The 13,355-nt window shown below is 43.4% G+C and overlaps 1 protein-coding gene across 3 annotated transcripts in view; it reads right to left on the reverse strand.

The window, feature by feature from the left end:
* Positions 1 to 12,380, reverse strand: part of CEP250 (centrosomal protein 250) — a 59,704-nt gene extending 47,324 nt beyond the window's left edge. For all 3 annotated transcript variants that reach the window (XM_042465623.1, XM_042465622.1, XM_042465621.1), the window contains exons 1-4: positions 12,114 to 12,380; positions 6,167 to 6,349; positions 4,465 to 4,521; positions 29 to 111 (exon numbers count right to left, since the gene is read on the reverse strand). In XM_042465623.1, the coding sequence (XP_042321557.1) occupies positions 29 to 111; positions 4,465 to 4,521; positions 6,167 to 6,349 (323 nt within the window). In that variant the 5' untranslated portion in view covers positions 12,114 to 12,380. The remainder of the gene's footprint in view (positions 1 to 28; positions 112 to 4,464; positions 4,522 to 6,166; positions 6,350 to 12,113) is intronic.
* Between the last annotated feature and the right edge of the window lie 975 nt (positions 12,381 to 13,355).

A 13,355-nucleotide genomic window follows, 5' to 3' on the forward strand; every position in this document is an offset into this window, starting at 1 on the left:
AATTTTATTTAAGATCCCCTTCGCTCACCTCTGCTGCTCCTCTTCCAACTGGATCAGCGCTTTTTCTAGACTATGATCCTCTTTGTGATCCCGCCGACGTGGATGGGATCCCTTAATGAGAAAAGTGGACAATTTAATCAGAACTCTTGCATAATGCTTCCTCTGTTGCTTCAGTATCATCATATGCTTGTGCCATCTGCACTGACTAGATGGCATGAACATGAAATACAGTAGTTCACATCTTTATTATCTTCCTTTTTTCATGATACATTGATAAGGGCCAAAGTAGATATGTCATTCATGTCTTTAGCCCCAAAATGGATGATTTAAAAAACCAAATGACTGTGGGTGGTAGGGGTTACAAAACATATCATTACTAATCCCTGAGAAGGAGTAGTAATGTTTCATCCCTGCCATCTCAATTGAAATGCCATTCCCACCTCACCCTGGCTATTCAGAATGGAAAGAAACCCCCATCCATTTCAATTAATAATAATAATAATAATAATAATAATAATAATAATAATAATAATAATAATATGTTTTATTTATAGACCGCTATTCCGCAATGATCATAGCGGTGTACAGTAAAAATTGCAATACAAAATTAGCCCCTACCCGCCCCCTCACTCCCTCCAGGCTGGACGATGACAGTTGGCCATGGAGGGAGGGCTCTGTCCCTTCAGGGCGGTCCCAATGGTGTTGGACCCGCCCCCTCACTCTCTCCAGGCTGGCATTTTAATTAATTTTAATTAATGCAAATCTGCCATTTTATGAATCCGAACATAGTATTTGATATTTCTGCTGATATTTCAGGAACAAAATAGAATCATAGAGTTGGAAAAGACCATAAGGACCATCACTCTAACCCCTGCCATGCAGGAACTCACAATCAAAGCACCCCTGACAGGTGGCCATCGAGCCTCTATTAAAAACCTCCAAAGAAGGAGACTCCATCACTCTCCAGGGGAGTATGTTCCACTGTCAAACAGCTCTTACTGTCAGGAAGTTCTTCCTAATGCTGAGGTAGAATCTCTTTTCCTGTACAGTGGTACCCCGGGATACGAAAGCACCGCGTTACGAAATTTCCGGGATACGAAAAAATTCTATAGGAAAAAACTGTTCCGGGTTACGTTTTTTTTTTTTCGGCTTACGAAAAAAATTTTTGGTGCTTTTCGGCGCTTTTTCGCACCAAATCGCAGCTTCCAGCGCTAGCGCCTATGGCTTTTTCGGCTTGCGAAAGATTTCGGGTTACGAAGGGCGCCGCGGAACGGATTATTTTCGTAACCCGGGGTACCACTGTAGTTTGAAATCATTGCTCCAGGTCCTATTCTCTTGCTCCATCCTCAATATGACTTCCCTTCAAATATTAAAACAGGGCTATCATATCACCTCTTAACCTTCTCTTCTCCATTCTAAACACATCCAGCTCCCTAAGTCTCTCCTTATAGGGCATGGTTTCCAGATCCTTCACCATTTTGGATCGCCTCCTTTGGGCATGCTCCAGCTTCACAACACCCTTTGTGCCCAGAACTGGATACAGTATTCCAGGTGAGGGCTGGCCAAAGCAGAATTACAGTGGTACTATTACTAACAGAGCAAAACAATAACCAGGGGGGGGGAGCATGTCCTTTCAATCTTTTGAAGCCAATCAGAACAATTTCCTTAGTAGACTCAGCTGTTTCCAAGAGAGCTGGATTCTTGTATTAATAATTGCTCTTCTACTGAAAACCACTAGAACTGCTTTCTTTGTGCATACCCTGAGTCCCAGTTTTGAGAAAAGGGCAGGATGGTGATGATGATAGTAATAATGTTGCTCTTATGTTCTGCCCACAGCTGTGGACATGGAGAGGTCCAATTCACTTGATCAGACCTTTTAGAAAAAAATCTGAATGATCATTTTTTTAAAAATGAATTATTTGTTTAGGACTAAGTCCGTATTTATTTAAACACAGTTGCCATCACGATGGTAGAATCATAGAATCATAGAGTTGGAAGAGACCGCAAGGGCCATCCAGTCCAACCCCCTGCCATGCCAATTTTTAGAGTTCTAATTACAGCATATAATTGGTGTACCCTGAGTGGGATCCTACTAAGCCCCACCACCACCACCACAAAAAAATAAGACTGCTCTTTTTACTCAAAACCTATGCCAGCATGTTGTAGTAATTTTCTTAGAGTTTTGTAGCACCATCCATAATTATGTAAATCGATCAAATTGAGGTTCTTCATTTACAATGCAAAATCCACCTTGATCCTTTTGTCAGATACATAGTTGTGATGCTACAAAACAGGGTTTGCCATACAAAATTCTACAGAACCCTAAAATTCTAGGAGCCCTGGTGATACAGGGGTTAAATGCTGGTACTGCAGCCACAGTGTTGTGAGATTAATCCCAGGGCTCCAAGGTTGACTCAGCCTTCCATCCTTTTGTAGGTCAGTAAAATGAGTTCCCAGTTTGTTGGGGGCAGTTGGCTTATGGCTTGTACACAGCTTAGAGAGTGCTGAGTTCACTATGAAGCAGTACAAAAATGTAAATGCTATTGCTATTTGTGGGTTTGTAGTTACTATAGCTAAGATACTGAGCAACCTTGTCTTTTTAATATGAAGTATTAATCAGAAGAGATGAAGTATTACATCAGAAAGTGATGTAGATAACGTGGTAACAACCAGAAAATTGGTTTTTTTTCTTTTTAAACAAAAGTGTAACAGCATTATATATTTTTAAAAATGTATTTGAAATAAATACATACTGTACATTACTTGAAATAAATACACACTCTACACACTTCCTCAACCCATTTCAAACTGGTTTCAGAGCAGGATATACAGTTGAGACTGCTATGGTCACCTCAATGGATGATCTTCACCTGAGTATTTACAGGGAGAGCATATCCCTATTGGTGCTCTTGGACCTCTCAGTGGTATTTGATACCATTGATCATGGTATCTTTTTGAAATGCCTGCGGGGCTTGGGAACCAGAGGCACTGTGTTGCAGTGGTTCCAGTCCTACCTCTCAAGCAGGTTCCAAACACTGGTGCTTGGGGTAAGCTGCTCCTCAAAAAAGGAGCTGTTATATGGGGTACTACAAGATGCCATTCTATCTCCAATGTTATTCAACATCTACATGAAACTGCTAGGAGAGAGTTCATCCAGAGGAATGGGTAAGCATACTATCAGTATGCTGATGACACCCAAATATACTTCTCTATGTCTTCAGAAACAGCCTCAGCTAAGGACAGTGTGTCTTCTCTAAATGAATGGAAGAGGTAATGTGCTGGATGAAGAAAAATAAATCGAAACTGAATCTAAACAAAGCAAACATGCTTACTATCAAGGGTCCTAATGTGGGGTTGGAGGTGTCAACGAGTTCTGGATAGGGTCATACCCCCCTGAAAGCCTGTGTTCACAGTTTGGCAGTGTTCCTGGATCTGTCCCTCCAAATGTCAGCTCAGATAGACATGATGGTCAGGAATGTCTGTTATCAGCTTTGGCTGATATGCCAACTGCACACATTCCAAGAATCAGAGGACCTAAAGATGGTAGTGCTCATGCTAGTAACCTCAAGGCTGGACTTCTGCAATGCACTCTACATTGGGATTCCTTTGTACCAAGTCTAGAAGCTCCAACTGGTGCAGAATATGGCACTGACGGATTACATGGACATCCAGGAGTGATCACATCATACCAATCTTAAAATCACTCAATTGGCTGCTAATCATTTTCCTGGCAAAATACAAAGTTGGTCATTACCTTTAAAGCTCTACATGGTTAAGGTCCAGGTTACCTATGGGATCACCTTCTCCCATACAATCTGCCTTGTACACTCAGGTCCTCTGGGAAATGTTTGCTCCAACCAGCCAGTACTAGATTGGCAACAGTTTCCCAGAGGACTTTTTCATCTGTTGCCCCCAAACTGTGGAATGACTTGTCAGAGGAGATACAACAGCTAAAAACACTGACAGCTTTTAAAACAGCATTAAAGACATATCTCTTCCAGCAAACTGCTAATGTGGAAGTAGCTCTCATTCAGGATTCATTCAAACCTGATGTTTTGTAAGAGACAATTTCCTTAGACACAATGCAAGGTAGCATTACACCCATTCCAGAGCTGGCTAAACATCTTCTTCTGTAAAATTCTATGAATGAGGGTTGCAGAATAAAAGCATATTCTGGAAGCACTCTCACTAATGAAATAAAACAGGAAGATGAGATTAGTCAAGGTAATCCCGTGATTTCATTTCCTCTCTCATGTGAGTTAAGTATGGACATTATGTAGACATCTAAGTTGCTTAAATATCCAGCCATAAGCTGGAGAAATTTTGGCCATCACTTTCCCTTGACAGGGAAAAGGTGATGTTTTCTTCCAAGTATCCTAAGCATGACCTTTAGAATGGCACATCACTAGCATACTTTTATTAGCAATTCCAAAAGCCATGGCATTCATCTCCTTTATAACTCACCCTGCTTGCTTCTAGACGCTGTTCTAACTCTTTGCACCAATTCCGATACTGCAACACCTGTAATCAATAGAAATATATTTCTTCAATCATGAGCAGCAGCAGTGCTTTTAGTGGTGTTTCTAACAATTTTGAGTTGGGGGAAACAGACGTGATGGAAGGGGTGGCTTGAAGATGGCTTGGGGCCACAGCGAACACATGCCATGGCACCAACCCACCCTGCAGCCGCAAAGAGCCGCTCCTTTTTGGGCCAGCAAAAGGGCAGTTTTTTCCACCCTGCTGCAGCCCATGGGTGGCTTCAAGCCGCTCTGGCAGCGTGCGGCATATAAACACTGTGCCGCCAGAGCAACTAGAAGCCAGCCCAAGTCTGAGTGTTGGCGTGACTTTTGAGCATCTCAGGGGCATGTAGCGTCTGTACCTTTGTTTCCAGGAATCTTACTTTGTGTTGGAATAACTTTGTACACGTCACTGCCCATACTTAAGTGCAATATAACTTCTTTTACAACCAAGCTGAACACAAATGGACACATGTACGGGTATTTTTTTTCCAAACTTTAGACTTATAGACTCCCAGAAATAATAATTGTGGAGAGTATAGCTAATATTAAATATGATGCCAGTGGCACATTTACACAGTGGCTGAGCAAGATAATCTCCAACTACCTGGTTAAAAGAAGTGTTTTTTTTCTGCCAAGAGAAAAAAAAAGAAGTAGCAACAGGCAACAAGATTTTTTTTTAAAGTCCAAATAAAGAAAGAAAATATATTGAAATACAAAGAGGTACTTCCAAGCAGAAGTCTCATAGAGTTACAACTCAAAGCCACTATACAACTATACCGTCTTTCATTCCTTAGGGGACTTTCAGAAAACATGTCCTAGTGGTACTATTTAAAAGGCAATGACCACATATGCTGTCTTTTCCTTCTTCATGTATCTTTATGGGGGAGGGCGGAGATGGAAGAAATTGTGGAAAGACATGCAATTTTTACCACTGGAAAGCAGTGACATTTGGAACACACACACAGAATATTCTATAAATGAAACAAAATGATTGCTCAGGAAAAGTTCCAGTATAAAAATGGCCCTTGTCTTTCAGAAGATCCTGACCTAAGCAAATACAGAGGTTACATGCACTTTTTAGTAGCAGCACTGACATAATCTCATACACTACTTTTCAGAAAACCTAACAACACTAAAAAAGGATCTAAAAGCAAACTGTTTTGAGGTTTCTGGTCAAAGTACTCTTGAAACATATATACTGTATTCGTTGGCATACCATATTTTCCTCCAGCAATATCCTCCAAGAGCTGGGGACTATCTAAATCTATTGAAAAATGAACAGCATTACAAAATACCTCACATTGTGATGTTGTGGTTTTTGACAGTTGTTAATTATGCTGAAATAATATCAAACAAAGGTATATGCAGACATAAATGGGAAAGGGGGAAAAACAGAAGTATTCAGAAAGTGATAGGGGAAAGGTGTAATGCTAGAACTGGCTCACTTGCCAGTTCAGGAATTAAGCTGTATGTCCATGATATGAATATTCTAAACTGTCAGAACACTTAAGTATTTAGAAGAAACATTTTGTTTAAGCAGATATGTCATTCCTCACTCTTTCTCGTTGCTACATCTGCCAGATCCTTACCACAAAAAGCTATCATTGTCTTCTTCCAGGAACCACATGAAATGTAAAGGGCTTTACCTTTCCCTGGAGCTTTTGGACAAGTATTGCCTGTCTGTGCTGTGCCTCCTGTGAACTCTGTAGTTTGTTTCGATAGGATGCCTGGCTTTCTATCATTTGTTGATGCATTGCAACTAGTTGGTCATCTGGCAACAAGTGAGCTGCTTCCATTTTTATGCTGTGTGTTGTTTGGTCTCCTTCCATCTGAGGGTCAAAGCACATAGAATAAAGATTGGTTCTCATTAATCTGGCAGACAAAGTGGCATTGATAAGCTTGGCTTTCCAAGCAGGGATAACATTAGAAGTATTAACAATGATGTAGGAGTTCCTATGTGTGTGTAAATACAGAGATCTGCACAATAAATGGGAAAGTCCTGCATTGGAAGGAGTCACCCAGATATGTAGATACAAATGCTCTTGTTCCCAAAAGAGCAATGTGAAAAATGATTACTTAGAGATAATAGTTAACTGTATCCAATAGTTGGCTTATTTTCTGGAGGAGGAAAAATAAAAATAAATCATAAACATTTTGTCCTCCTAAGCCCACCCTTCAACCTCCTTTTCTGTCTCTGCGGACAACATTTCTATTCAACCAGTCCAGCAAGCCTGCAGTCTTGGTTTTATCTTTGACTCTTCTCTGTCGTGTATCCCTCAGATCCAGACCACAGCCAAGGCTTGTAGATTCTTTTTGTACAATATTGCCAAAATCCGACCATATCTCTCCGCCTCTACTGCCAAGATCCTGGTCCATGGCCCTAGTGGTCTCACGACTGGATTACTGTAACGTCCTCCTGGCTAGGCTTCCTCTTCTCACCTCCGTCCTTTAATCTCTGTCCAGCATCAGCTGCACGCATTATCACTTCCACCCACCGCTCTGACCACATCTCTCCTGTGTTGGCATCCCTTCACTGGCTCCCTCTCCTTTCCGCATTCAGTATAAGCTCCTGCTGTCAACATTTAAAGCCCTCCATGACTGGCCCCTCCATACTATCGAAGACCTTCTTTCTCCCTACCTTCCCACTCGGGCCCTCCGTTCTGGTAGTCAAGGTCTGCTGTCTCAGCCCAGGATTTCCTCTGCCTCATCCCAGATTGCCCCTTTTCACTTGCTGCCCCTCACTCCTGGAACCTTCTTCCCCCACAAACAAGAGCATCACTTCATTAACCAGCTTAAAACGGAGTTGAAAACCATCCTGTTTCAGAGAAGCCTTCCCAGGCATTGCATAATTGTCGCTTACTCTTTGATGTTCTTTTGGTGCCTTTTTAATCAAACCATTTCCTGTATTGCTATGTACTGTTATTTTTTACTCCTACTGAGAGTATGTATTTTCCCTGGAAGAAGATTAACCATCCATATGAAGCAAAAGCCCTTCCTCCCAGTCCATCTGCCTTGGTCCAGGCCTCGGAGGTAGAGAGGAACTGCTGGATCTCTTACCCTTTCCCTCCACCACTCCCTTCTCCTTCTGTGTCATGTCTTTAAATTGTAAGCCCGAGGGCAGGGAACTGTCTAACTAAAAAGATTGTATGTACAGCGCTGTGTAAATTTACAGCGCTTCATAAATAAAAGGTTAATAATAATAATAATAATAACTGTCACTGTCAGAGAAAACCTAGAGTTGGAAGAAACCAATAGGACCATCCAGTCAAACCCCATTCTGCATACGGGAACTCACAATCAAAGCACCCTGACACATGGCATGCAGCCTGTTTAAAAAACTCTCAAAGAAGAAGACTCCACCACTCTCCAAGGGGTGTGTCCCACTATCGAACAGCTCTTACTGTCAGGAAGGTTCTCCTAATGTTGAGGTGCATTCTCTTTTCCTGTAGCTTGAATCCATTGGTTCCGTGTCCTGTTCTCTGGAGGCAGCAGAAACAAGCTCGCTCCATCCTCAACAGATATTCTGTCAAATACTTAAACATCAGTATCCTGTCACCCCTAACCTTCTCTTCTCCACACTAAACATACTCCGCAATATGATTCCCATAGGCATTCCGGACATGTCTACATTTCAACTTTCTGTCAAGGAATTCCAAAACATCCTCCAGTTGGAGCATGACTAAAGAAGCAAATTTGTAACCACAAGTATGGTGTTGCTTTTGAGAAATGCATTATTTGGCAGCCTTGTCCTTGCTGCAAATAGGGGGATAGGCTGGATCTTTTAGTTCTCTTTTCAGCAAGAGACAAGACTCGTCCCCAGAGCTCAGTGCACCTTGGTTTCCATAGGGGAAAAAGGACAGCAAATGTGTTAGGCAATGGCCTGCTCGAGAAAACAATGTAAATGTTGAAAGGGGTTTTCCTACATTTCAGCACAGTTGACAAATTATTATTATTATTATTATTATTATTTATTATCCTTTATTTATGAAGTGCTGTAAATTTACAACAGCGGCTGTACATGCAATCCTGCCTCAGGCTTACAATCTCTAAAAGACATAACACAGAAGGAGAAGGGAGTGGTGACGGGAAAGGGTAAGGGTCCAGCGTTCCTCTCAACCTCGAGGCCTGGACCAAGGCAGATGGACTGAAGGGAGGGCTTGGCTTCAAAAAGGAAGGTTAATCATTATCCCGGGAAAATACATACTTTACGTAGGATAATGCATATACAGTACATAGCAATACAGGAAATGGATCGATAAACAGCCAACAAACAGAACATCAGATAGTAAGCGACAATTATGATGCCTGGGAAGGCTTCTCTGAATAGGATGGGTTTTCAACTCCGTTTTGAAGCTGGTTAATGAAGTGATGGCTCTTGCTTGTGGAGGAAGAAGGTTCCAGGAGTGAGGGGCAGCAAGTGAAAAGGGTCGAATCCGGATTGGGCAGAGGAAATCCTGGGCTGAGCAGGAACCCTTGACTACCAGAACGGATGGGCCCTGGTGGGAAGGTGAGGAGAAAAGAAGGTCTGATAAGTAAGGAGGGCCAGTCCATGGAGGGCTTTGAATGTCGACAGCAGGAGCTTATACTGAATGCGGGGAAAGGGAGAGGGAAGCCAGTGAAGTGGATGCCAACACAGGAGAGATGTGGTCAGAGCGGTGGGTGGAAGTGATAATGCGTGCAGCTGAATGCTGGACAGAGATTAAAGGACGGGAGGTGTGAGAAAAAGAAAGCCCAGCACGGAGGACATTACAGTATATCAAGTCGTGAGATCACTAGGGCATGGACCAGGATCTTGGCAGAGTAGAGGCGGAGAGATATGGTCGGATTTTGGCAATATTGTTACAAAAAGAATCTACAAGCCTTGGCTGTGGTCTGGATCTGAGGATACATGACAGAGAAGAGTCAAAGATAAACCAAGACTGCGGGCTTGCTGGACTGGTTGGATGCAAATGTTGTCCACAGAGACAGAAAAGGGTGTTGAAGGTTGGGGGTTAGGAGGAAAGACAAGAAGCTCTGTCTTGGACATGTTGAGCTTCAAACGCCGATGGCGCATCCACTGTGAGACCGCTGTAGGCAAGATGAGACTTGCTGTTCACGCTTGGAGAAGGTCAGGGCAGAAAGATACAGCTGGGTGTCATCGGCATACCGATGGTAGGGGACAACCAAAAAGAGCTGATGAGTTTTCCTAAGGACAGTGTGTAGAGAGAAAACAGAAGGGGACCCAGAACAGAGCCCTGGGGAACTCCAACAGATAAGGAAACAGGAGAAGAAGTCAGACCCCCTGCAACTACTGCAAAAGATCTGCCAGACAAGTAAAATGAAAGGAATACATTCAGTATAGATTCAGTCAATGTAAAGTACAATTCTAAGCATTTGTCTCACTCAGAGTTCTAGAAGTATATTGTAAGCCAACAAGGCCTTTTTAACAAAAATAAGTTCATCAGAAAATATGGTTGAGTACATAATAAAATGAGAGCCAGCATAGTGGTTTGAGCATTGGAGTTCAACTCTGGAGCTCATGTTTGGTCTTCACACCTATAGAAATCCCATTCAGCGGTGGTGAAAGAAAATACTCTAAAAACCATTCATAGATGGTATCTCACACCTGTTACACTGTCTAAAATGGTTAAAAGGCTTTCTCCGGATTGCTGGAGGGGTTGTAAATCTAGAGGCTCTTATATGCACATGTGGACTGAATGCCCTAAAGTGAGAAAATTCTGGGATGCGGTCCTGTATCAAATTTCATGTATCATTGCTCAAACCTTACGTTTTTGTCCAATTTTAATTTTGCTTTCTATATTTGTTAAAGACAATTCTAACTTTAAACATAGAAAACTGATTATTTTTCTCCTTACTGCTGCCAGATCAGAAATAGCCAAATGTTGGGAGTCAAGTCGGTGACCTCTTAGTTGAAAAATGGTAGGTTAGAATTTGTGGTATGTGATTGATGGAGAAATTGTATGCTGTGACAAGGTTTTGCACTGGTCACAAAAGGACCAACACGTTTCAAGAAGACTGGATGATCTTTATGGACTATGGGGAGAAACAGATGGGCAGGAAAAAGTGGCTTAAAGCTGCCTTTTCTGAGGCCGCACTGAAACTCCACCAACTGCACCGCCGGCTCCCAAGGCAGCTGGAGTGCGCATCTCATGACCACACGGTGCGGCTTCAAGCCACTATCCCTGCAAATGTGTGCAGGAGTGAACCGCTGGATGGCCATCCCTCTGAACCTGCACACATTTGCATGTGCAGCGCTTCATTAGGACAGAGCATCGGTGCAGAGGTATGCCCATGATGCAGATCAATCATGCCCCCCTTCATCCCCCTTCACCCCATGCCCCGTTTTTGACTATCTGTTTTTTGTATGTTGTACTCATCTCCATAAGAGGTGTTGTGCTTTCTCTTTTGGGCATTGCCACCCTCACCATTTGGGTACAGCAGCTCTGTCCCTTTTAAATATTTGAAGGGATGTCACACTGAGGATGGAGCAAGCTTGTTTTCTGCTGCTCCAGAGACCAGAACATAGAACAGTGGATGCAAGCTATAGGAAGAGAGATTCCGGAACATCTCGACAGTAAGAGCTGTTTGATGATTGAACACACTCCCTCAGAGTGTGGTGGAGTCTCCTTCCTTGGAGGTCTTTAAACGGAGGCTGGATGGCCATCTGTTGGGTATGCTTTGATTGAGAGTGCCTGCATGGCAGAATGGGATTGGACTGGATGGCCCTTGTGGTCTCTTCCAACCCTATGAGTCTACGAAATGTGCTCCTGCGACAGGGCATTTATATACTCAATTAGGGTGAGTGCTTGGAAAGAGTGCCCCTTTAGAGCTGCCCTGGTATCTGTGCATTTATACATACACTTTCCGGGAAGAAGTGGGCAAATCCAGCTCCTTTTTAGTCCGGCTTTTCTCCCCATAGTGTGACTTGGGTGCGCTTTCCAGCTAGCTTCAAGGCGGGTGTCCTCTAAACGCCCTGCAGTTTAATGATGGGACACTGACGGGATTAAGCACAACATCCTATGAAAATCTTTTCACTATAAGGATGGGACAAGAATGATAAACTCTCTGACTCTTGCTGAGGACCAGTTTCATAACTCTGCTGCAAATAAATTGTCTGTCCGATACATAGCCTTGGCCCTGTAGTTAAGGGCTGCTGTTGCTGTTTTTGTCATGTTTTGGAAGTTCTGTATACTTTAAGACTGAAAGAAATAAATTGGCAGCATGAGCTTTCTTTTCCTATGTCTTTGTGCACTAACAACCATATTTAAAACTTGATCTGCAACTTCATTTTCATACGCAAAAGATTTTGAATTTGTATTGACATCTTCACATACCAATGGCATATATATATATATATATATATATATATAGTCTGGGCCTGGCTTCCACTCCACCAAATGCATCTGAGGAAGTAGACTGAAGTTTAGGAATGCTCCTGCTGCCACCTTCTTTCTTTCAGTGAGCCTCAAAGGGGCTACAAGATCTCTCTCTCTCTCTCTCTCTCTCTTATTATTATTATTACTATTACTGTTAATTCTTCATCAGTAAAAAGCCAGCTTAAAACACGCGGCCCAAGTGTGCCTTCAGCCTTACCCTGAGTTCGGGATACTGTTCTGAGGGACTCCCAGGAGCCCCCCAGAGGCGCCCGAAGAGAGAGGGAGGCGGCTGCCTGTTTCTCTCCCTGTAGCTTCCTCAGGGGCAGGAGCACCAGGAGAACCCCCTTCTTCCAGGGCCGCTAGGGACAGCCCTCGGGGCCCGAAGCAGCTCTGCCGCCGCCGCCGCCTCCTCCTCCTCCATCCCTTGGCGCTGTCAGTGAGGAGAGCAGCAGCCTCTCTGCCATCCCTCCTCACCTTTGAGACAGGACCTCGCTAGGCCCTGGTATCAGGGCTGCCTCCGCCCCGGTCCCTTGTGGGGGATGTAGTTCTTACAAGGCCCTCGAAACCGAGGCAGCCGTTTCAAATTACTACATTACCCAGGAGACACTGGATTTTACGTCAGAAGCACTCAGCCAGTAAAATAACCCGCTGAGCTTATTGTCTGCTTCCTATTGGATGGGAGGCTAGATCGGAGGCGGGGCCGGCGAATGGCCGCGGGAAGATAGAAATGGATGCTGTGAGAGCCTTAGGTTTGGTCTTCCCCCGGTTGCTTAGCAACGGGAGAGAAGATAACGGTCCAAAACGCACCGCAGAAACGAGGCCGCTTCTTCAACTCAGTGCTAGGGAATCATGGGAAATGCAGTTTATTCTGGCATCAGAGCTGTCTGACAGAAAAGGCTACATGTCTCACAAAACTACAATTCCCAGGATTCCCTAGCACTGAGCCAGGGCAGTTAAAGCGGTCGCACATTATTTCTGGAGCCAAGGAGGAAAGCGTAGAGGCAGCCTTGCTGCTGGACATAAAGGAAACTTAAAATAACCTTTTTTTGCCCAGGAAGAGTTTCCAAAATGTCTTCCATTTTGAGTTGGACTAAGGACCAAACTGCAGAAATGATCCAGTTTGAGACTACTTTAACTGCCTTGGCTCAGTGCTAGGGAATTCTGGGAATTGTAGTTTTGTGAGACATTTAGCCTTCTCTGTCAGAGAGAGAGAGAGAGAGTGCTTTGGTGCCACAATAAACTACAGTTCCCAGGATTCCTTAGCATTGAGCTGGAGCACGTAAAGCGGTCTCAAACTGGATTACAGTATTTCTGCAGTGTGTTTTGGACCTAAAATGCATGAGTTCACATTTTATATTAGTGTTTTTAACTTTTCTGATGCCCTGTCCTCTATTTTGCAGTGCCTTGTCCTCCTTTGTGGCCTTGACCTCTGGTCACCCTGAGTCCATCCATCTGGCCT

Source organism: Sceloporus undulatus, chromosome 4 (genome assembly GCF_019175285.1).
Source record: "Sceloporus undulatus isolate JIND9_A2432 ecotype Alabama chromosome 4, SceUnd_v1.1, whole genome shotgun sequence".
Taxonomy (NCBI): Eukaryota; Metazoa; Chordata; class Lepidosauria; order Squamata; family Phrynosomatidae; genus Sceloporus; species Sceloporus undulatus.